Below are 21,952 nucleotides of genomic sequence, written 5' to 3' on the forward strand. Positions count from 1 at the left end.
CCCCGACAGTATCCAAAGGGGTATACCTGTTTGAGAGGGGGACAACCACAGGGGATTCCTGCACTGACTGCCTGCCCTTTCTGGTGGTCACCCATTTCTCTGCCTGCACCTTGGGTGTGACCACATTTATATAACTGCGATCTATGACGCTTTCCGCCACCTGCATGCTCCTGAGTGTATCCAATTGCTGCTCCAACCGAACCAGGCAGTCTGTGAGGAGATGCCATTGGTTACACTTGCTGCAGGTGTAGTCGAACGGAACGCCATATCTCACAGTTGGAGCACTGCACCCCGCTGAGTGACATTTAAGCACTAATTAATTAATTTAAAATAAACACTTGAATTATTGTTCGACTGAATTTCAATTAACTATGTGGCCCTGACGCTGGATGATTTTTACTGTAAAATTAAATGCTAAATACCGATTACTGCCCTAAATGGGTGTGTATATAAATATATCTGTAGTGAGATTACCTTTAAGAAATGGGTGTTTATTACTGCAGTGATGTCAGAGAGTGGGTGGAGCTGGGCTCTCTGTCAGCTTTTTACTCTCGTTTTAGGCTGTTTGCTGCAGGGTGCGTTTTAGTTTCGGTTTCAGAGCTGGATAGCTGCAGTCACAGCCAGAAGTATCTCTCTAATGTAAAGACTGTAAATTGATCCTTTGGTGATTTAAAACTAATAACTGCTCTCAGTAGTGACTTTAACCTGATGTGCTTCTGTTAAAGGTTTTTTTGAAGTCTTATGGATGTTAAAAGGACAGCGTAAGGATTACTTAGTGTTGTATTCTTTGGGGGTTATATTTGAATTGATGGTTGCTAAGATGTTCACTGTATGTTTTAAAAGGTTAACTTGAGTTCATGGAATAAACATTATTTTGCTTTAAAAAATACTTTTCCATTTCTGCTGTACCACACCTGTAGAGTGGGCCGTGTGCTCCCCATACCACAATCTATTAAAAGTTGTGGGTCAGGTGAACTCCATGATACACTTTGTGATTCTCTACACCACACTGTAGTTACAGACCTGTCTCATCAAGCTGGAGTTACACGCCCATTTAAACAAGCACTATCCTGCCCACACGTCACTCTCCTGCCCACACGTCACTCTCCTGCCCACACGTCACTCTCCTGCCCACACGTCACTCTCCTGCCCACACGTCACTCTCCTGCCCACACGTCACATTCCTGCCCACACGTCACACTCCTGCCCACACGTCACACTCCTGCCCACATGTCACTCTCCTGCCCACATGTCACTCTCCTGCCCGCATGTCACTCTCCTGCCCACACGTCACTCTCCTGCCCACACGTCACACTCCTGCCCGCATGTCACACTCCTGCCAACATGTCACTCTCCTGCCCAAGCGTCATTCTCCTGCCCACACGTCACTCTCCTGCCCACACGTCTCTCTCCTGCCCACACGTCACACTCCTGCCCACACGTCACTCTCCTGCCCACACGTCTCTCTCCTGCCCACACGTCACTCTCCTGCCCACACGTCACACTCCTGCCGACACGTCTCTCTCCTGCCCACACGTCACTCTCCTGCCCACACGTCACTCTCCTGCCCACACGTCTCTCTCCTGCCCACACGTCTCTCTCTCCTGCCCACACGTCACTCTCCTGCCCGCACATCACTCTCCTGCCCGCACGTCACTCTCCTGCCCGCACGTCACACTCCTGCCCGCACGTCACTCTCCTGCCCGCACGTCACTCTGCTGCCCACACGTCTCTCTCCTGCCCACACATCACTCTCCTGCCCGCACGTCACTCTGCTGCCCACACGTCTCTCTCCTGCCCACACATCACTCTCCTGCCCCCACGTCTCTCTCCTGCCCCCACGTCTCTCTCCTGCCCACACGTCTCTCTCCTGCCCACACATCACACTCCTGCCCACATGTCACTCTCCTGCCCACATGTCACTCTCCTGCCCGCATGTCACTCTCCTGCCCACACGTCACTCTCCTGCCCACACGTCACACTCCTGCCCGCATGTCACACTCCTGCCAACATGTCACTCTCCTGCCCAAGCGTCATTCTCCTGCCCACACGTCACTCTCCTGCCCACACGTCTCTCTCCTGCCCACACGTCACACTCCTGCCCACACGTCACTCTCCTGCCCACACGTCTCTCTCCTGCCCACACGTCACTCTCCTGCCCACACGTCACACTCCTGCCGACACGTCTCTCTCCTGCCCACACGTCACTCTCCTGCCCACACGTCACTCTCCTGCCCACACGTCTCTCTCCTGCCCACACGTCTCTCTCTCCTGCCCACACGTCACTCTCCTGCCCGCACGTCACTCTCCTGCCCGCACGTCACTCTCCTGCCCGCACGTCACTCTCCTGCCCGCACGTCACACTCCTGCCCGCACGTCACTCTCCTGCCCGCACGTCACTCTGCTGCCCACACGTCTCTCTCCTGCCCACACATCACTCTCCTGCCCGCACGTCACTCTGCTGCCCACACGTCTCTCTCCTGCCCACACATCACTCTCCTGCCCCCACGTCTCTCTCCTGCCCCCACGTCTCTCTCCTGCCCACACGTCTCTCTCCTGCCCACACGTCACTCTCCTGCCCCCACGTCACACTCCTGCCCCCACGTCTCACTCCTGCCCACACGTCACACTCCTGCCCGCACGTCACACTCCTGCCCGCACGTCACTCTCCTGCCCGCACGTCACTCTCCTGCCCGCACGTCACTCTCCTGCCCCCACGTCACACTCCTGCCCACACGTCACACTCCTGCCCACACGTCACACTCCTGCCCCCACGTCACTCTCCTGCCCACACGTCACTCTCCTGCCCGCACTTCACGCTCCTGCCCGCACGTCTCTCTCCTGCCCACACGTCACACTCCTGCCCACACGTCTCTCTCCTGCCCGCACGTCACACTCCTGCCCACACGTCTCTCTCCTGCCCACACGTCTCTCTCCTGCCCACACGTCACACTCCTGCCCACACGTCACACTCCTGCCCACACGTCACACTCCTGCCCACACGTCACTCTCCTGCCCACACGTCACACTCCTGCCCCCACGTCACTCTCCTGCCCGCACGTCACTCTCCTGCCCGCACGTCACTCTCCTGCCCGCACGTCACTCTCCTGCCCGCACGTCACTCTCCTGCCCGCACGTCACGCTCCTGCCCGCACGTCACTCTCCTGCCCGCACGTCACTCTCCTGCCCGCACGTCACACCCCTGCCCGCACGTCACACTCCTGCCCGCACGTCACTCTCCTGCCCGCACGTCACACCCCTGCCCGCACGTCACACCCCTGCCCGCACGTCACACCCCTGCCCGCACGTCACTCTCCTGCCCGCACGTCACACCCCTGCCCGCACGTCACACCCCTACCCGCACGTCACACTCCTGCCCACACGTCACTCTCCTGCCCACACGTCACACTCCTGCCCACACATCACTCTCCTGCCCACACGTCACTCTCCTGCCCACACGTCACTCTCCTGCCCACACGTCTCTCTCCTGCCCCCACGTCTCTCTCCTGCCCACACGTCACTCTCCTGCCCACACGTCACTCTCCTGCCCACACGTCACTCTCCTGCCCACACGTCACTCTCCTGCCCACACGTCACTCTCCTGCCCACACGTCACTCTCCTGCCCGCACGTCACACTCCTGCCCGCACGTCACACCCCTGCCCGCACGTCACACCCCTGCCCGCACGTCACACCCCTGCCCGCACGTCACTCTCCTGCCCGCACGTCACACCCCTGCCCACACGTCTCTCTCCTGCCCACACGTTTCTCTCCTTCAAAGAGAGAAGCTTTGTGAATTAATGGAAGTTCTCCTGCTCTTTCAGGGAACATCAACACGAGACGGAAGAACCAACGACATCAAACAGCCCCTTCCCGGAGCAGAGTGGGACGGGCCGCTACCTCACGGGCAGAACGGATATGGCCCGGGGGAATCATTCCCTACGTCATTGGAGGAAATTTCACTGGTCAGTGTGAGACAGACAGACCCTGTTATTGTACCATTTTCACAGTCGGACAGTCGTGTGTGAGTCTTACAGAAAAATGACAGCATTAATCAGAACCAGAAAAGCAACACTGCAGTGAATGATTGAACGATCTAGAGGGAACTTTGCTCTGTATCTAACCCCGTGCTGTATCTGTCCTGGGAGTGTTTGATGGGGACAGTGTAGAGGGAGCTTTACTCTGTATCTAACCCTGTGCTGTACCTGTCCTGGGAGTGTTTGATGGGGACGGTGTAGAGGGAGCTTTACTCTGTATCTAACCCCGTGCTGTACCTGTCCTGGGAATGTTTGATGGGGACAGTCTAGAGGGAGCTTTACTCTGTATCAAACCCCGTGCTGTACCTGTCCTGGGAGTGTTTGATGGGGACGGTGTAGAGGGAGCTTTGCTCTGTATCTAACCCCGTGCTGTACCTGTCCTGGGAATGTTTGATGGGGACAGTCTAGAGGGAGCTTTACTCTGTATCTAACCCCGTGCTGTACCTGTCCTGGGAATGTTTGATGGGGACAGTCTAGAGGGAGCTTTACTCTGTATCAAACCCCGTGCTGTACCTGTCCTGGGAGTGTTTGATGGGGACAGTGTAGAGGGAGCTTTACTCTGTATCTAACACCATGCTGTACCTGTCCTGGGGGTGTTTGATGGGGACAGTGTTGAGGAAGCTTTACTCTGCATCTAACCCCGTGCTGTACCTGTCCTGGGAGTGTTTGATGGGGACAGTGTAGAGGGAGCTTTACTCTGCATCTAACCCTGTGCATCATAGAGGTATATAGCACAGAAATGCCTCTTGGCCCGTCGCATCTGCTTGGGTCAAAAACAGCCACCTAACGTTTCCATTTGCCACTGATCAGCCCGTCTGACCATCCCGTCTATATCCTCCTGTAATCGAAGGCTATCCTCCTCACTATTTACCACCCCACCAACATTTTTATTGTCCGCGAACTTACCGATCAACCCTGCTACATTCGTATCTAAATCATTTCTACAAATCACAACACAGATCCCTGGGGGACCCATTGGACACAGGCTTCCAGTCAGAAAAACACCCCCGACCATCACGTCCTGCTTCCTGACACTCAGCCAATTCTGGACCCAATTTGCCAAATTTCCATGGATCCCGGTACACCTTCTGTGTGAGCACTCTTTGTTCAAGTGCGGAGACTTAAACTGTCTGCACTATTCCAGATGTGGTCTGATTAACGCCCTGAACAACTGCAGCAAACCTTGACGAATTTTATATTTCCCTGTCAATAAACACCAAATATCTATTTGCTTTCTGAATCACTTTCTCTAACTGCTGAGTAACTTTCCGTGATTCATGTCCCAAGACACCCAGATCCCTCTGTAGTTCAGAGTTCGGAAATCCTTCTCCATTTAAATAATAATTTTGTTTTATTCTTTCTATCCAAGTGGACAAGTTAATGTTTGCCCACATTATACCCTGTTGCCACTTTTTTGCCAGTTCACTTAACCCGGATATATTTCTTTACAGACTCTCCACCCTCTCGTGACTGCTTACTTTCCTATCTCTCGTGATATCATTGGCAAATTTAGGCACACACTTTCCGTTCCTTCACCCCCCCCCCCCCCCACCCCCCCCCCCCCCCGACACACCTTTGACTCGGCACCTTCTCAAATGTCCTTCGGAAATCCAAATACCACCACATCCACAGATTCCCCTTTATCCAGCTTCCATATTGCTTCCTCAGAAAGCTGATACATTAAATCCTTTCCCTTTTGCAAAGCCCTGTCGAATCTGTCTGATCACATTCTGATTTTCTAAATACCCTCCTGTATCAATGGATTTTAGCATTTTCCTGATGACAGGTGTTAGGCTGACTGGTGGAAATGAGGCTATGACAGGTGAGGACCTTGAGAGGATTGTTATCACCAAGGAGGTAGTGGTGGGCAAGCTAATGGGGCTAAAGGTAGACAAGTCTCCTGGCCCTGATGGAATGCATCCCAGAGTGCTAAAAGAGATGGCTAGGGAAATTGCAAATACACTAGTGATAATTTACCAAAATTCACTAGACTCTGGGGTGGTCCCGGCGGATTGGAAATTAGCAAACGTGACACCACTGTTTAAAAAAGGAGGTAGGCAGAAAGCGGGTAATTATAGGCCAGTGAGCTTAACTTCGGTAGTAGGGAAGATGCTGGAATCTATCAGCAAGGAAGAAATAGCGAGGCATCTGGATGGAAATTGTCCCATTGGACAGACGCAGCATGGGCTCATAAAGGGCCAGGGTGTTTCTCTGGTTGGCAATCAGTAGCTAGTCGTGTCCCTCAGGGATCAGTGTTGGGCCCACAATTGTTCACAATTTACATAGATGATTTGGAGTTGGGGACCAAGGGCAATGTGTCCAAGTTTGCAGACGACACTAAGATAAGTGGTAAAGCAAAAAGTGCAGAGGATACCGGAAGTCTGCAGAGGGATTTGGATAGGCTAAGTGAATGGGCTAGGGTCTGGCAGATGGAATACAATGTTGACAAATGTGAGGTTATCCATTTTGGTAAGAATAACGGCAAAAGGGATTATTATTTAAATGATAAAATATTAAAACATGCCGCTGTGCAGAGAGACCTGGGTGTGCTCGTGCATGAGTCGCAGAAAGTTGGTTTTCAGGTGCAACAGGTGATTAAGAAGGCAAATGGAATTTTGTCCTTCATTGCTAGGGGGATGGAGTTTAAGACTAGGGAGGTTATGCTGCAATTGTATAAGGTGTTAGTGAGGCCACACCTGGAGTATTGTGTTCAGTTTTGGTCTCCTTACTTGAGAAAGGACGTACTGGCACTGGAGGGTGTGCAGAGGAGATTCACTAGGTTAATCCCAGAGCTGAAGGGGTTGGATTACGAGGAGAGGTTGAGTAGACTGGGACTGTACTCGTTGGAATTTAGAAGGATGAGGGGGGATCTTATAGAAACATATAAAATTATGAAGGGAATCGATAGGATAGATGCGGGCAGGTTGTTTCCACTGACGGGTGAAAGCAGAACTAGGGGGCATAGCCTCAAAATAAGGGGAAGTAGATTTAGGACTGAGTTTAGGAGGAACTTCTTCACCCAAAGGGTTGTGAATCTATGGAATTCCTTGCCCAGTGAAGCAGTAGAGGCTCCTTCATTCAATGTTTTTAAGATAAAGATAGATAGTTTTTTGAAGAATAAAGGGATTACGGGTTATGGTGTTCGGGCCGGAAAGTGGAGCTGAGTCCACAAAAGATCAGCCATGATCTCATTGAATGGCGGAGCAGGCTCGAGGGGCCAGGTGGCCTACTCCTGCTCCTAGTTCTTATGTTCTTATGGTCTGTACTTATCTGCTTCCTGTCTCCCTCCTTTCTTGAATAAAGTTACCACTTGGGTGACACGGTGGCACAGTAGTCAGCACCGTTACTTCATGGGGCGGCATGGTTAGCACTGCTGCCTAACGGCACTGAGGACCCCGGTTCGATCCCGGCTTGGGTCACTGTCCGTGCGGAGTCTGCACGTTCTCCCCGTGTCTGCGTGGGTTTCCTCCGGGTGCTCCGGTTTCCTCCCACAGTCCAAAGATTGTGCAGGTTAGGTGGATTGACCATGATCAATTGCCCCTAGTGTCCAGAAAGGTTAGATTATTATAGAATTTACAGTGCAGAAGGATGCCATTCGGCCCATCGAGTCTGCACCGGCTCTTGGAAAGAGCACCCTACCCAAGGTCAACACCTCCACCCTATCCCCATCTCCCAGTAACCCCATCCAACACTAAGGGCAATTTTGGACACTAGAGGCAATTTAGCACGGCCAATCCACCTAACCTGCACATCTTTGGACTGTGGGAGGAAACCGGAGCACCCGGAGGAAACCCACGCACACACGGGGAGGACGTGCAGACTCCGCACAGACAGTGACCCAAGCCGGAATCGAACCTGGGACCCTGGAGCTGTGAAGCAATTGTGCTAACCACAATGCTACCGTGCTGCCCAAAGGTTAAGAGGGGTTATTGGGTTATGGGGATAGGGTGGAAGTGAGGGCTTAAGTGGGTCGGTGCTGACTCGATGGGCCGAATGACCTCCTTCTGCAGTGTATGGTCTATGTTCCTTTAAGCCCCTCCCTCCCTTTCAGCTCTTGGTTTTCGAGTATCTTTGGGAAGTTTTCTAAATCGTGCACAGTGAAGACAGACACAAAATTCTTGGTCAATGCTCCACTTTATCCGACCTCAATTCCCCAGAATCACTCTGTGGAAGACTCGCTGTAATTCCTCTTTTCCCATTGAAATACTTCCTATCTGTTTTTATACTATGAGCTACCTTTCTCTTGGACTCTGCTTTCTGCCTCGGTATCTCTTTTAAGTCATTCTTTGCTGGTTCTTACAGTCTGACTCATTTTTTGATCTACCAGTAATCCTTTCAGGTTTGTACCGTGTTTCTTCAATGTAATTCTTCTATATTCGGCCACAGATGCTGCATCGTTCTCAAAGAGTCTTTCTTTCTCACTGGGATAAATCTTTGCTGAGGTTATTAAGTATCTCCTTCAAAGACCACCACTATCTTTTAAACTAGTTTCCCAGTTCACTTTCGCTGGCTCTGCGTTCATATCCTAATAATGATCTTCATTCAGGTTTAGATCACTAGTCTTAGACCCATGCTTCTCCCCTTCAAACTGAATATAACTTTCTATCATGTTATGATCGCTGTTGCCTAGTGCCTCCTTTACCATGAGGTTATTGATTAATCCTGTCTCACTGCTCATTATCAGGTTTAGAATAGCTACTTCCCGATTGGCTCCATGTGCTGCTCAAAGACATTGTCCCCGAAACACTCGGCAAACTAATTTTCCAAGCTACCTTTTCCAATCTGATTCGCCCAATCTATACATAGAGAAAAGCTGCCCATGATTATTGCGTTTTCTTTTTTACACGCTCCATTTATTTCTTCCTGTAAACTCTGTCCTTTGGTGCAACTACTGTTCGGGCACCTATCAACTACCCCCTCAGGTGTCCGCGTTCTTTCCCAATTTCCACCCAAACTGGCTCTACACCTTCTTCATTTGAGCTAAGGTCACCTCTCACGACTGTACTGACGACATCCTTAATTAACAAAGCTACCTCGCCACCTTTTCCCAGCTTCCCATCATTTCAAAGTGTCAAATACCCTTCAATATTCAGGTCCCAGCCTTGGTCACCCTGCAACCCTGGCCAGAAATTCATGTTTCCCTCTGGGCGGGTTCTGAGGCGGCAGGAGAGTAAAATGCCACAGACAGGATTCCCTCCCGGATCCGGCCCGCCTGACCCGGATGTGATTTTAAGGCAGGGGTGATAGGACCTCAGACCAGAAGCCCATACTTGCTCCAATTAAGGTCCTTAAGTGGCCACTTAATGGCCTTTCCCTGCCCAACCTGAGATCTACACCCTCTTCCGACCCCCGCAGGGCATCCCCTAACCTTCCCTCTCCTTGACCCGTTATACTGACCAGAACTGTTGACCCGGGACTAAGTCTTGGGCGTGGCTCTGCAGTACCTCTTCCAGCCACTGCAGCGCTGTGCCTGAGGTACATCGGCCAACCTGATTGGCCGACAGCTATCCAAGGTGGGGCTATCCAGGTGAGGACGGGTGTCCTGCTTTCTGCCAATCGACGGCCAGATTTCCAGATGACTGACACCAAACACTTGCCACCTTGAAAATTCAAGCCCGTGTCTCTTGTCTGCCGTTGTGATCTTTGGTTTTCGCTCGTTGTCCCTTCCTGTTGCATTCTGGTCATCATTCCCCATGCCGCTACCCTTCACTCATCGACTCCCTTTGGTTCACTACACCTGCTCTCGCATGAACCCTTCTTTCTTAGTCCGATCAATGTCTGTGGTGCCAACATGGACGATGACAACTGGAGGCCCAGCCCCCACTGCAGGTTCCTCTCCAGCCCCGAGCAGATGTTCTGAAGCTTGGCCCAGGCAGATGTCACAGCCGGCTGAGATCACCCTCTCGGGTATGTAAACCTGTGGTAATCCTCCTGGCCATGCTGTCCCCTATCCCCACTACATTCCTATTGACTACCCCACTGTAACGGCTTCCTCTACCATGCTCAGTTTGTTTCCACTCCCTGCCTTCGTCCCCACATGATGCAGGAACCTAACACCTGCTGTGCATGGGCGTCACAGTGGTTTGCATTGCCGCCTCACAGTGCCAGGTAACCAGGATTCCCGGCTTGGCTCACTCACTGTGCGGAGTCTGCACGTTCTCCCCGTGTGTGCGTGGGTTTCCTCCGGGTGCTCCGGTTTCCTCCCACAGTCCAAAGATGTGCAGGTTAGGTGGATTGGCCATCATAAATTGCCCTCAGTGACCAAAAGGTTAGGTGGGGTTTACTGGGTTATGGGGGTAAGGCGGGGAGTGGGCCTAGATCAGGTGCTGTTTCGGAGAGTCGGTGCAGACTCGATGGGCCGAATGGCCTCCTTCTGTATTGGAGTGATTCTATGAATTGCAAAGGCTCCTCCACAACTACCATTCCGGTCACCTCACCTGCCTTACTCACAGTCACACCATACTGTCCTTGACCACTGACCGAACCAGAAGACGCTGGCCGAGGGGAGTGACCACCTCCTGATACAAAGTGTCCAGGTAATTCTTGCCCTCCCTGATTTGTCTTCGTGTCTGCAGCTCTGCCTCCAGCTCAGAGTCTCTGAGCCAGAGGCCCTGGAGCGTCTGAGCCAGAGCCCCTGGAGCGTCTGAGCCAGAGGCCCTGGAGCGTCTGAGCCAGAGCCCCTGGAGCGTCTGAGCCAGAGCCCCTGGAGCGTCTGAGCCAGAGCCCCTGGAGCGTCTGAGCCAGAGCCCCTGGAGCGTCTGGGCCAGAGCGTCTGGAGCGTCTGAGCCAGAGCCCCTGGAGCGTCTGAGCCAGAGCCCCTGGAGCGTCTGGGCCAGAGCCCCTGGAGCGTCTGAGCCAGAGCCCCTGGAGCGTCTGAGCCAGAGCCCCTGGAGCGTCTGAGCCAGAGGCCCCTGGACGTCTCAGCCAGAGGCCCTGGAGCGTCTGAGCCAGAGGCCCTGGAGCGTCTGAGCCAGAGCGTCTGGAGCGTCTGAGCCAGAGCGTCTGGAGCGTCTGAGCCAGAGCGTCTGGAGCGTCTGAGCCAGAGCCCCTGGAGCGTCTGAGCCAGAGGCCCTGGAGCGTCTGAGCCAGAGCCCCTGGAGCGTCTGGGCCAGAGCGTCTGGAGCGTCTGAGCCAGAGCCCCTGGAGCGTCTGAGCCAGAGGCCCTGGAGCGTCTGAGCCAGAGCCCCTGGAGCGTCTGAGCCAGAGCCCCTGGAGCGTCTGAGCCAGAGCCCCTGGAGCGTCTGAGCCAGAGCCCCTGGAGCGTCTGAGCCAGAGCGTCTGGAGCGTCTGAGCCAGAGCCCCTGGAGCGTCTGAGCCAGAGGCCCTGGAGCGTCTGAGCCAGAGGCCCCTGGAGCGTCTGAGCCAGAGGCCCTGGAGCGTCTGAGCCAGAGGCCCTGGAGCGTCTGAGCCAGAGCCCCTGGAGCGTCTGAGCCAGAGCCCCTGGAGCGTCTGGGCCAGAGCGTCTGGAGCGTCTGGGCCAGAGCCCCTGGAGCGTCTGAGCCAGAGCCCCTGGAGCGTCTGGGCCAGAGCCCCTGGAGCGTCTGAGCCAGAGCCCCTGGAGCGTCTGAGCCAGAGCCCCTGGAGCGTCTGAGCCAGAGCGTCTGGAGCGTCTGAGCCAGAGCGTCTGGAGCGTCTGAGCCAGAGCCCCTGGAGCGTCTGAGCCAGAGCCCCTGGAGCGTCTGGGCCAGAGCGTCTGGAGCGTCTGGGCCAGAGCGTCTGGAGCGTCTGAGCCAGAGCCCCTGGAGCGTCTGAGCCTGAGCCCCTGGAGCGTCTGGGCCAGAGCCCCTGGAGCGTCTGAGCCAGAGCGTCTGGAGCGTCTGAGCCAGAGCGTCTGGAGCGTCTGAGCCAGAGCGTCTGGAGCGTCTGAGCCAGAGCCCCTGGAGCGTCTGAGCCAGAGGCCCCTGGACGTCTCAGCCAGAGCGTCTGAGCCAGAGCGTCTGGAGCGTCTGAGCCAGAGCGTCTGGAGCGTCTGAGCCAGAGCCCCTGGAGCGTCTGAGCCAGAGGCCCCTGGACGTCTCAGCCAGAGCGTCTGAGCCAGAGGCCCTGGAGCGTCTGAGCCAGAGGCCCTGGAGCGTCTGAGCCAGAGGCCCTGGAGCGTCTGAGCCAGAGGCCCTGGAGCGTCTGAGCCAGAGGCCCTGGAGCGTCTGAGCCAGAGGCCCTGGAGCGTCTGAGCCAGAGGCCCTGGAGCGTCTGAGCCAGAGGCCCTGGAGCGTCTGAGCCAGAGGCCCTGGAGCGTCTGAGCCAGAGCCCCTGGAGCGTCTGAGCCAGAGGCCCTGGAGCGTCTGAGCCAGAGGCCCTGGAGCGTCTGAGCCAGAGCCCCTGGAGCATCTGAGCCAGAGCGTCTGGAGCGTCTGAGCCAGAGCGTCTGGAGCGTCTGAGCCAGAGCGTCTGGAGCGTCTGAGCCAGAGCGTCTGGAGCGTCTGAGCCAGAGCCCCTGGAGCGTCTGAGCCAGAGCCCCTGGAGCGTCTGAGCCAGAGTGTCTGGAGCGTCTGAGCCAGAGCGTCTGGAGCGGCTCACACTCACGGCAGACGTGTTTATCCTGGATCACGCTGGTCTGCGGGAACTCCTACATTCTGCAGTTGCCACCTTTATTCTGTTTTAACTAATAATTATTTTATAATATATTGAACCTAATACTCCTAATGATCTTTAGAACATAGAACACAGAACGATACAGCGCAGTACAGGCCCTTCGGCCCACGATGTTGCACCGAAACAAAAGCCATCTAACCTACACTATGCCATTATCATCCATATGTTTATCCAATAAACTTTTAAATGCCCTCAATGTTGGCGAGTTCACTACTGTTGCAGGTAGGGCATTCCACGGCCTCACTACTCTTTGCGTAAAGAACCTACCTCTGACCTCTGTCCTATATCGATTACCCCTCAGTTTAAAGTTATGTCCCCTCGTGCCAGCCATTTCCATCCGCGGGAGAAGGCTCTCACTGTCCACCCTATCTAACCCCATGATCATTTTGTATGCCTCTATCAAGTCTCCTCTTAACCTTCTTCTCTCCAACGAAAACAACCTCAAGTCCATCAGCCTTTCCTCATAAGATTTTCCCTCCATACCAGGCAACATCCTGGTAAATCTCCTCTGCACCCGCTCCAAAGCCTCCACGTCCTTCCTATAATGCGGTGACCAGAACTGTATGCAATACTCCAAATGCGGCCGTACCAGAGTTCTGTACAGCTGCAACATGACCTCCTGACTCCGGAACTCAATCCCTCTACCAATAAAGGCCAACACTCCACAGGCCTTCTTCACAACCCTATCAACCTGGGTGGCAACTTTCAGGGATCTATGTACATGGACACCTAGATCCCTCTGCTCATCCACACTTCCAAGAACTTTACCATTAGCCAAATATTCCACATTCCTGTTATTCCTTCCAAAGTGAATCACCTCACACTTCTCTACATTAAACTCCATTTGCCACCTCTCAGCCCAGCTCTGCAGCTTATCTATATCCCTCTGTAACCTGCTACATCCTTCCACACTGTCGACAACACCACCGACTTTAGTATCGTCTGCAAATTTACTCACCCACCCTTCTGCGCCCTCCTCTAGGTCATTGATAAAAATGACAAACAGCAACGGCCCCAGAACAGATCCTTGTGGTACTCCACTTGTAACTGAACTCCATTCTGAACATTTCCCATCAACCACCACCCTCTGTCTTCTTTCAGCTAGCCAATTTCTGATCCACATCTCTAATTCACCCTCAATCCCCAGCCTCCGTATTTTCTGCAATAGCCTACCGTGGGGAACCTTATCAAACGCTTTGCTGAAATCCATATACACCACATCAACTGCTCTACCCTCGTCTACCTGTTCAGTCACCTTCTCAAAGAACTCGATAAGGTTTGTGAGGCATGACCTACCCTTCACAAAGCCATGCTGACTATCCCTGATCATATTATTCCTATCTAGATGATTATAAATCTTGTCTCTTATAATCCCCTCCAAGACTTTACCCACTACAGACCTGAGGCTCACCGGTCTATAGTTGCCGGGGTTGTCTCTGCTCCCCTTTTTGAACAAAGGGACCACATTTGCTGTCCTCCAGTCCTCTGGCACTATTTCTATAGCCAATGATGACATAAAAATCAAAGCCAAAGGTCCAGCAATCTCTTCCCTGGCCTCCCAGAGAATCCTAGGATAAATCCCATCAGGCCCCTTTAGTACTGGTAGTAAACCATAGGACCATAGAAAAGCTCTGGTGCAAAAAGGGTCCATTCAGCCCATCATGTCTGCACTAGCCGCTCGAGGGCCTCATTTTCAGATCTCCATATTGAGCCGCTTCACACAGATCGATGAAGGTGATTATGCTCCAGGTGACACACCAGTGACTATCTGACATTTCTTGTTTCCTCGATACTTTTCCTCTGCAGTATTCCTGATAATAATCACAAACCGTTTGTCTCTTGTAAACCTGACTGGACCAACCTGTTGTAGTTAGTTCTTCATCAAATCCGTCTGGTGTAATCTCTCCAATGGCCATCTGGACCGGCTCGGTTTGCTTTTTTCTAGCCAAGACTTGTGTGCGAAATGATTCTGCCTCTTGCTGTTAAAACGTTGCTTTTCCTCATGCTGAACAGTTCCTCTTGTTCCGTGCACCCTGCCCACTGTAATACTTGCATCCTGCCCTTTGTCTGCAATTGCATTTCTCTTTCCGGCTTCTCTAGCTCACTGTATAATTTGGATAAGTGTGAGGTTATTTATTTTGGAAGCAAAAACAGGAAGGCAGATTAGTACCTGAATGTTTGTAAATTGGGGGAGGGGAGTGTGCAGCGGGACCTGGGTGTCCTTGTGCACCAGTCGCTGAAGGTAAGCATGCAGGTGCAGCAGGCGGTAAAGAAGGCAAATGGTATGTTGGCCTTCATTGCGAGAGGTTTCGAGGACAGGAGCAGGGATGTGTTGCTGCAATTGTACAGGGCCTTGGTGAGGCCACACCTGGAGTATTGTGGGCAGTTTTGGTCTCCTCTGAGGAAGGATGTTCTTGCTCTCGAGGGAGTGCGGCGAAGGTTTACCAGGCTGATTCCAGGGATGGCGGGACTGTCATATGAGGAGAGATTGACTAGGTTGGGATTGTTCGCGCTGGAATTCCGAAGAATGGGGGGGGATCTCATAGAGACTTATAAAATTCTAACAGGACTGGACAGGGTAGATGCAGGAAGATGTTACCAATGATGGGTGTGTCCAGAACCAGGGGTCACAGCCTGAGGATTCAGGGTAAACCATTTCGGACAGAGATAAGGAGACACTTCACCCAAAGAGTGGTGAGCCTGTGGAATTCATTACCACCGGAAGTAGTTGATGCTAAAACATTGAATATATTCAAGAGGCGGCTGGATATAGCACTTGGGGAGAATGGGATCAAAGACTATGGGGAGACAGCAGGATTAGGCTATTGAGTTGGATGATCAGCCATGATGGTGATGAATGGCGGAGCAGGCTCGAAAGGCCAAAAGGCCTCCTCCTGCTCCTATCTTCTATGTATCTTTGTATCGATGTATCTCCTGCTCCGCCCTGCCATACAAACACTCTAGCTGACATTTCACAGCTTCCACATTTTGACTCACACCTATTGCTTTCATTAGCGTCAGTTTCTCATCTTTCAGTTAACTTGCACTCACCAAGGGGTCCCTCAGGCCGAGGACCAATCTATCTTTAATCAGATCATCATGTACCTGTCCAAATTCACATGATTTTTCCAGATGTATTACTGCCATGACATACCGTTCAGTGGTCTTGATTACACTCTGAACTCTGGTGTTGAATACATATCATTCATATGTAACATTCATTCAGGGATGAAAATGTACATTCAAAGCTTTCAAAATCTCTGCTGCCTGTTGCCTTTGCTCGCCTGTTGGATTTAAGGTGGTGTACACGTTGTGGCAGTCCTTCTCCAGTAGCATTAACACTGTGGCTATTCTTATCTTTTCAGTTTTGCTGATTGAGTCTGTTGCAATCTCAGAGTTGCACCATTGTAAATGGGAAAACTGCAAGTTTTTCCTGCATCATTTTTAAACTGGACTGGAGATCCCAAACAATCAGAAGCTTTATTTTTCTGCTTCATCTTACTCTGCATGCTTCTAGCTAACCAGGGGACTCTAGATTTGGCCATTCCATCAAATCCCCCCACAAATACTGCAGAATTTGAAAGACAAATGAGCAAACTATTCACCTTTATTGCTTCCCTCTTCTCTCACTGCATCAAATTCCCTAACTCACTAAACTCCCAAGCTCAGTCACGGTGACAAGCTGCACTCTGTTCTTTCGGGAGGTTTCAGCCAAGCCATTACATAGAATCCTGACAATGCAGAAGGAGGCTATTCAGCCCATCTAGTCTGCACCAATCCTCTGAAAGAGGACCCGTCAGGGACCCGGATCCCTGGCGCTGAGGCAGCAGCGCTAACCAGTGTGCCACCGTGCTGCCCTGAATAACATTTCTAGGCTTTCATAGAATCATAGAATGCCTACAGTGCAGAAGGAGGCAATTCGGCCCATCAAGTCTACACCGATCCCGTGAAGGAGCAGCCGACCTTGGCCCAGTCCCCGACCCTATCCCTGTAATCCCATCTAGGGGCAATTTATCACGGCCAATCCACCTAACCTGCACATCTTTGGACTGTGGGAGGAAACCGGAGCACCCGGAGGAAACCCACGCAGCCACAGGGAGAAAGTGCAAACTCCACATAGACAGTCACTCGAGGCCGGAATGAACCCCGGGTCCCTGGCGCTGTGAGGCAGTAGTGCTAACCACTGTGCTACTGTGCCGCCCTAGGTTTACAGAATTGCCACCACACCCCTATCTGAATGGAATCTATAACAGTGAGAAGAATGCACATGAACACAACCTGGGCAGGCCGGGATCCACCACATCCTGCCCAGAAACTGAAGGTGCCGCTCACTGGGGGCGAGTTCCTGCTCCCCACCCTGGGGTTGGCGGGGGGTGGGGTAGGAGGCGGCTTGCCATTGGCCGGCGGTGGGCCCTGTTGTTGGCACCCTCTGCCACTGGGGAGCGCACAGCGAGGGGTCGGCAGCGACGGGACTGGAAGACCATACCCGTGGGAAGGGCTGGAAAACGGAAAAATGGGATTGATTGTCACTGATTATACTGCGAGCTGTGGATGTGACAGCCCCCCACCCCCCCCCCCCCCCCTCCCCCCCGCTCAGCCCGCCTCAATGACCACTGTGTTTGAAATGGTTTAGGAACACAGAGAGCCATATTTAAACAAGCAATGAGACACTGGGAGAAGTTTACCTGTGTGACATTTGTGGAGCGAAGCAGCGAGGAAAGTTTCATCGTTTTCACGTACAGGCCATGTGGGTAAGTGTATTTGAATCGAAAGGTTGGGTTTTGACCGGTGGCAAAATTCTTATTTTGTGGCGATACCACAGAGCGAGGGAACGGTAATGTTGAATAATCCAGAGGCCTACACGATCGCTCTTGAGGAGAGTTCAAATCCCATAAATTTGTTGAGTATAGACATCTAATAAAAAGCAAGTATGAATAAGGGTGACCATTCATTTAAGAATTCACTGATGAGAACGCCCAGGGTTGTTGCCCCGGAGCAGGCAGTCTCACCATTGCCCCAGACAACATTTAATCCTGGACGATTTGGTCATTTCCCTCATCGAATCATAGAATTTACAGTACAGGTGGAGGCCATTCGGCCCATCGAGTTTGCACCGGCTCTTGGAAAGAGCACCCTACTCAAGCCAAAACCTCCACCCTATCCCCGTGACCCAGTAATCCAACCTAACCTTTTTTGGGAAATGCTAAGGGCAATTTATCACGGCCAATCCACCTAACCTGCACGTCTTTGGACTGTGGGAGGAAACCGGAGCACCCGGAGGAATCCCACGCAGACACGGGGAGAACACGCAGACTCTGCACAGACAGTGACCCAAGCCGGGAATCAAATCCGGGTCCCTGGTGCTGTGAGAGCCGCAGTGCTAACCACTGTGCTACCATGACACCCTCCTGCGCTATCTGTGGGATCTTCCTGTGCGACAATCGGCTGTAACATGTCCTATATTAGAACTGTAACCACATTTCAGAAGTATTGTGTTGGTTGTAAACCACATTCAGTGGTCAGATTTCCATTTTGGGCAGAGTATATTTTGGGGAGGACGGAGACACACTGAGCATGTGCTGAGGGAAGCTGTACTCTGATTGGTCTCCAGGTGCTGTTCCTATGTCGGTCGGCGAGGGGGCGGTCCCCAGGCCATCTCCATCGGCAAAAACTGCGATAAGTTTGGGATTGTCGTTCACGAGTTGGGACATGTGATCGGGTTCTGGCACGAACACACCAGGCCGGACAGAGACGCTCATGTCAGCATCATCCGGGAAAACATTCAGCCTGGTAAGAGGCCTCATCCCCCCCGAAGACCATGTTCGCAGTGTGGAGGCACGGGGAATCCCAGAGGGAGCACAGCTGGGCCGGAGCCTGGGGAATCCCAGAGGGAGCACAGCTGGGCCGGAGCCTGGGGAATCCCAGAGGGAGCACAGCTGTGCCGCAGCCTGGGGAATCCCAGAGGGAGCACAGCTGGGCTGCAGCCTGGGGAATCCCAGAGGGAGCACAGCTGGGCCGGAGCCTGGGGAATCCCGGAGGGAGCACAGCTGGGCCGGAGTCTGGGGAATCCCAGAGGGAGCACAGCTGGGCCGCAGCCTGGGGAATCCCAGAGGGAGCACAGCTGGGCCGCAGCCTGGGGAATCCCAGAGGGAGCACAGCTGGGCCGGAGTCTGGAGAATCCCAGAGGCAGCACAGCTGGGCCGGAGCCTGGGGAATCCCAGAGGGAGCACAGCTGGGCCAGAGTCTGGGGAATCCCAGAGGGATGAATGGTGAATTTGCAAAATGGCTGCTTCCCAAAATCATCTCACCGATTTGATTGGTTAGTTCCTTGTTATTTGCCAGTTTTGATTGGTTGGAGCAGTTGGACGAGTTTCCTTGCTGACTTCTCCCTGGTTGAAAACGGCCGAGGTTGTCAACCTGCTGCTGGCCAATCCGATGTTGGCAGTGGTGCCTTTGGGAAGTGAGGTTCACTAGCCAAGCCGTCAAACCGGCAATTCAGTTCACAGCCTCTCCCGGTGTCATGGTAACGCTGATTGTTGTTGTGTCACAGGGCAGGAGTACAACTTCCTGAAGATGGAGCCTGCGGAAGTCAATTCCTTGGGAGAGACGTATGACTTTGACAGTATCATGCATTATGCCAGAAACACCTTCTCCAGGTTGGCCATCAAGGTTTTGTTGATTTTGTTCTTCCTGTAAATGGTAACCAGCGATTGTAGATTATCAGTGCTGCTGAACTGGGAGCGAGACCCTCACTGGGAATTGTTGCTTTGATCATCTTTTCATAGATAGATTCATAGAATTTACAGTGCAGAAGGAGGCCATTCGGCCCATCGAGTCTGCACCGGCTCTTGGAAAGAGCACCCTACCCAAGGTCAACACCTCCACCCTATCCCCATAACCCAGTAACCCAACACTAAGGGCAATTTTGGGCACTAAGGGCAATTTACCATGGCCAATCCACCAAACCCGCACATCTTTCGACTGTGGGAGGAAACCGGAGCACCCGGAGGAAACCCACGCACACACGGGGAGGATGTGCAGACTCCGCACAGACAGTGACCCAAGCCGGAATCGAACCTGGGACCCTGGAGCTGTGAAGCAATTGTGCTATCCACAATGCTACCCTGCTGCCCTTGTCCTCCTCCCCTCACCTCTGATTCCCAGATTTCACCGTCTCGGCCTGTGTCAATTGGATTGAGGATTTGTGTTTGAATCCCATTAAAGGAGCAACTTGGGATGGAGGCCGGGGGAATAACATTCCCGAGGGATTTTGAGTGTCCAGTTTCTGTGTCCCATTGTTGCAAGTTAGCATCATTCCGATGAGGGGCTCCAGCAAGGCTCTTTCCTCCTGCCTTGCCCATTCCATCAGGTGTAAAGGTTCCTGTGCACCACAGGAGGAAGAGTAGGAGCGCTCCTCCTGTGTCTTAGCCAGCACCACCCCAAAACAGAGAAACTCACCCGTTTACTCATTACTGCTGATGGGATCTTGCTCTGCTGCGACATCAGAAATAGAGACACAGGACTTTACAGCACAGAAAGAAGCTCTTCTGCCCATTGGCCCATCATGTCTGTGCTGGCCATCGACCACCTATCCCAATCTATCCCAATCCCATTTTCCAGCACTGGCTCCGTAGTTTTGTCTGCTCTGGCATTTCAAGTGCTGATCTAAATACTTCTTAAATGTTGTGAGGGTTCCCGCCTCCTCCACCCTTTCAGGCAGCGAGTCCCAGACTCCCACCGGCCTCCGGGTGAAAAGGTTGTTCCTCACACCCCCTCTGAATCTCCTGCTAACCCTGTGCCCCCTGGTCATTGACCCCTCTACTAACGGGAAAAGTTCCTTCCTATCAACCCTATCGACGTCCCTTATAATTTTATACATCTCAATCCTGTCCCCCTCTCAGTTTCCTCTGCTCCAAGAAAACAACCCCAGTCTATCCAATCTCTTCACAGCTAAAAGTCTCCCGCCCAGGCAGCATCCTAACCGAGATATTTGAATCATCGGCAGCCACAGGTGAGGTGCCTGAAGATTGGAGAGTGGCGAATGTTGTGCCCTTGTTTAAGAAGGGCAGCAGGGAAAAGCCTGGGAACTACAGACCGGTGAGCCTAACGTCTGTAGTAGGTAAGTTGCTAGAAGGTATTCTGAGAGACAGGATCTACAAGCATTTAGAGAGGCAAGGACTGATTCGGGGCAGTCAGCATGGCTTTGTGCGTGGAAAATCATGTCTCACAAATTTGATTGAGTTTTTTGAGGGGGTGACCAAGAAGGTAGATGAGGGCAGTGCAGTAGACGTTGTCTACATGGACTTTAGCAAAGCCTTTGACAAGGTACCGCATGGTAGGTTGTTGCAGAAGGTTAAAGCTCACGGGATCCAGGGTGAGGTTGCCAATTGGATTCAAAATTGGCTGGACGACAGAAGGCAGAGGGTGGTTGTAGAGGGTTGTTTTTCAAACTGGAGGCCTGTGACCAGTGGTGTGCCTCAGGGATCGGTGCTGGGTCCACTGTTATTTGTGATTTATATTAATGATTTGGATGAGAATTTAGGAGGCATGGTTAGTAAGTTTGCAGATGACACCAAGATTGGTGGCACAGTGGATAGTGAAGAAGGTTATCTAGGATTGCAACGGGATCTTGATCAATTAGGCCAGTGGGCTGACGAATGGCAGATGGAGTTTAATTTAGATAAATGTGAGGTGATGCATTTTGGCAGATCGAATCAGGCCAGGACCTACTCAGTTAATGGTATGGCGTTGGGGAGAGTTATAGAACAAAGAGATCTAGGAGTACAGGTTCATAGCTCCTTGAAGGTGGAGTCGCAGGTGGACAGGGTGGTGAAGAAGGCATTCGGCATGCTTGGTTTCATTGGTCAGAACATTGAATACAGGAGTTGGGACGTCTTGTTGAAGTTGTACAAGACATTGGTACGGCCACACTTGGAATACTGTGTGCAGTTCTGGTCACCCTATTATAGAAAGGATATTATTAAACTAGAAAGAGTGCAGAAAAGATTTACTAGGATGTTACCGGGACTTGATGGTTTGAGTTATAAGGAGAGGCTGGATAGACTGGGACTTTTTTCCCTGGAGCGTAGGAGGCTTAGGGGTGATCTTATAGAGGTCTATAAAATAATGAGGGGCATAGATAAGGTAGATAGTAAACATCTTTTCCCAAAGGTAGGGGAGTCTAAAACTAGAGGGCATAGGTTTAAGGTGAGAGGGGAGAGATTCAGAAGGGCCCAGAGGGGCAATTTCTTCACTCAGAGGGTAGTGAGTGTCTGGAATGGGCTGCCAGAGGTAGTAGTAGAGGCGGGTACAATTGTGTCTTTT

At 52.4% G+C, this 21,952-nt stretch overlaps 1 protein-coding gene across 3 annotated transcripts in view; it reads left to right on the top strand.

Annotated features, from left to right (window-relative positions):
• The window catches only part of LOC140403691 (tolloid-like protein 2), a 726,814-nt gene that overhangs the window by 534,947 nt on the left and 169,915 nt on the right, over positions 1-21,952 (top strand). For all 3 annotated transcript variants that reach the window (XM_072491868.1, XM_072491869.1, XM_072491870.1), the window contains 4 exons: positions 3,824-3,964; positions 17,262-17,379; positions 18,240-18,418; positions 19,179-19,284. In XM_072491868.1, the coding sequence (XP_072347969.1) occupies positions 3,824-3,964; positions 17,262-17,379; positions 18,240-18,418; positions 19,179-19,284 (544 nt within the window). The remainder of the gene's footprint in view (positions 1-3,823; positions 3,965-17,261; positions 17,380-18,239; positions 18,419-19,178; positions 19,285-21,952) is intronic.

The sequence above is a fragment of the Scyliorhinus torazame genome, chromosome 28 (assembly GCF_047496885.1).
Source record: "Scyliorhinus torazame isolate Kashiwa2021f chromosome 28, sScyTor2.1, whole genome shotgun sequence".
NCBI lineage: Eukaryota > Metazoa > Chordata > Chondrichthyes > Carcharhiniformes > Scyliorhinidae > Scyliorhinus > Scyliorhinus torazame.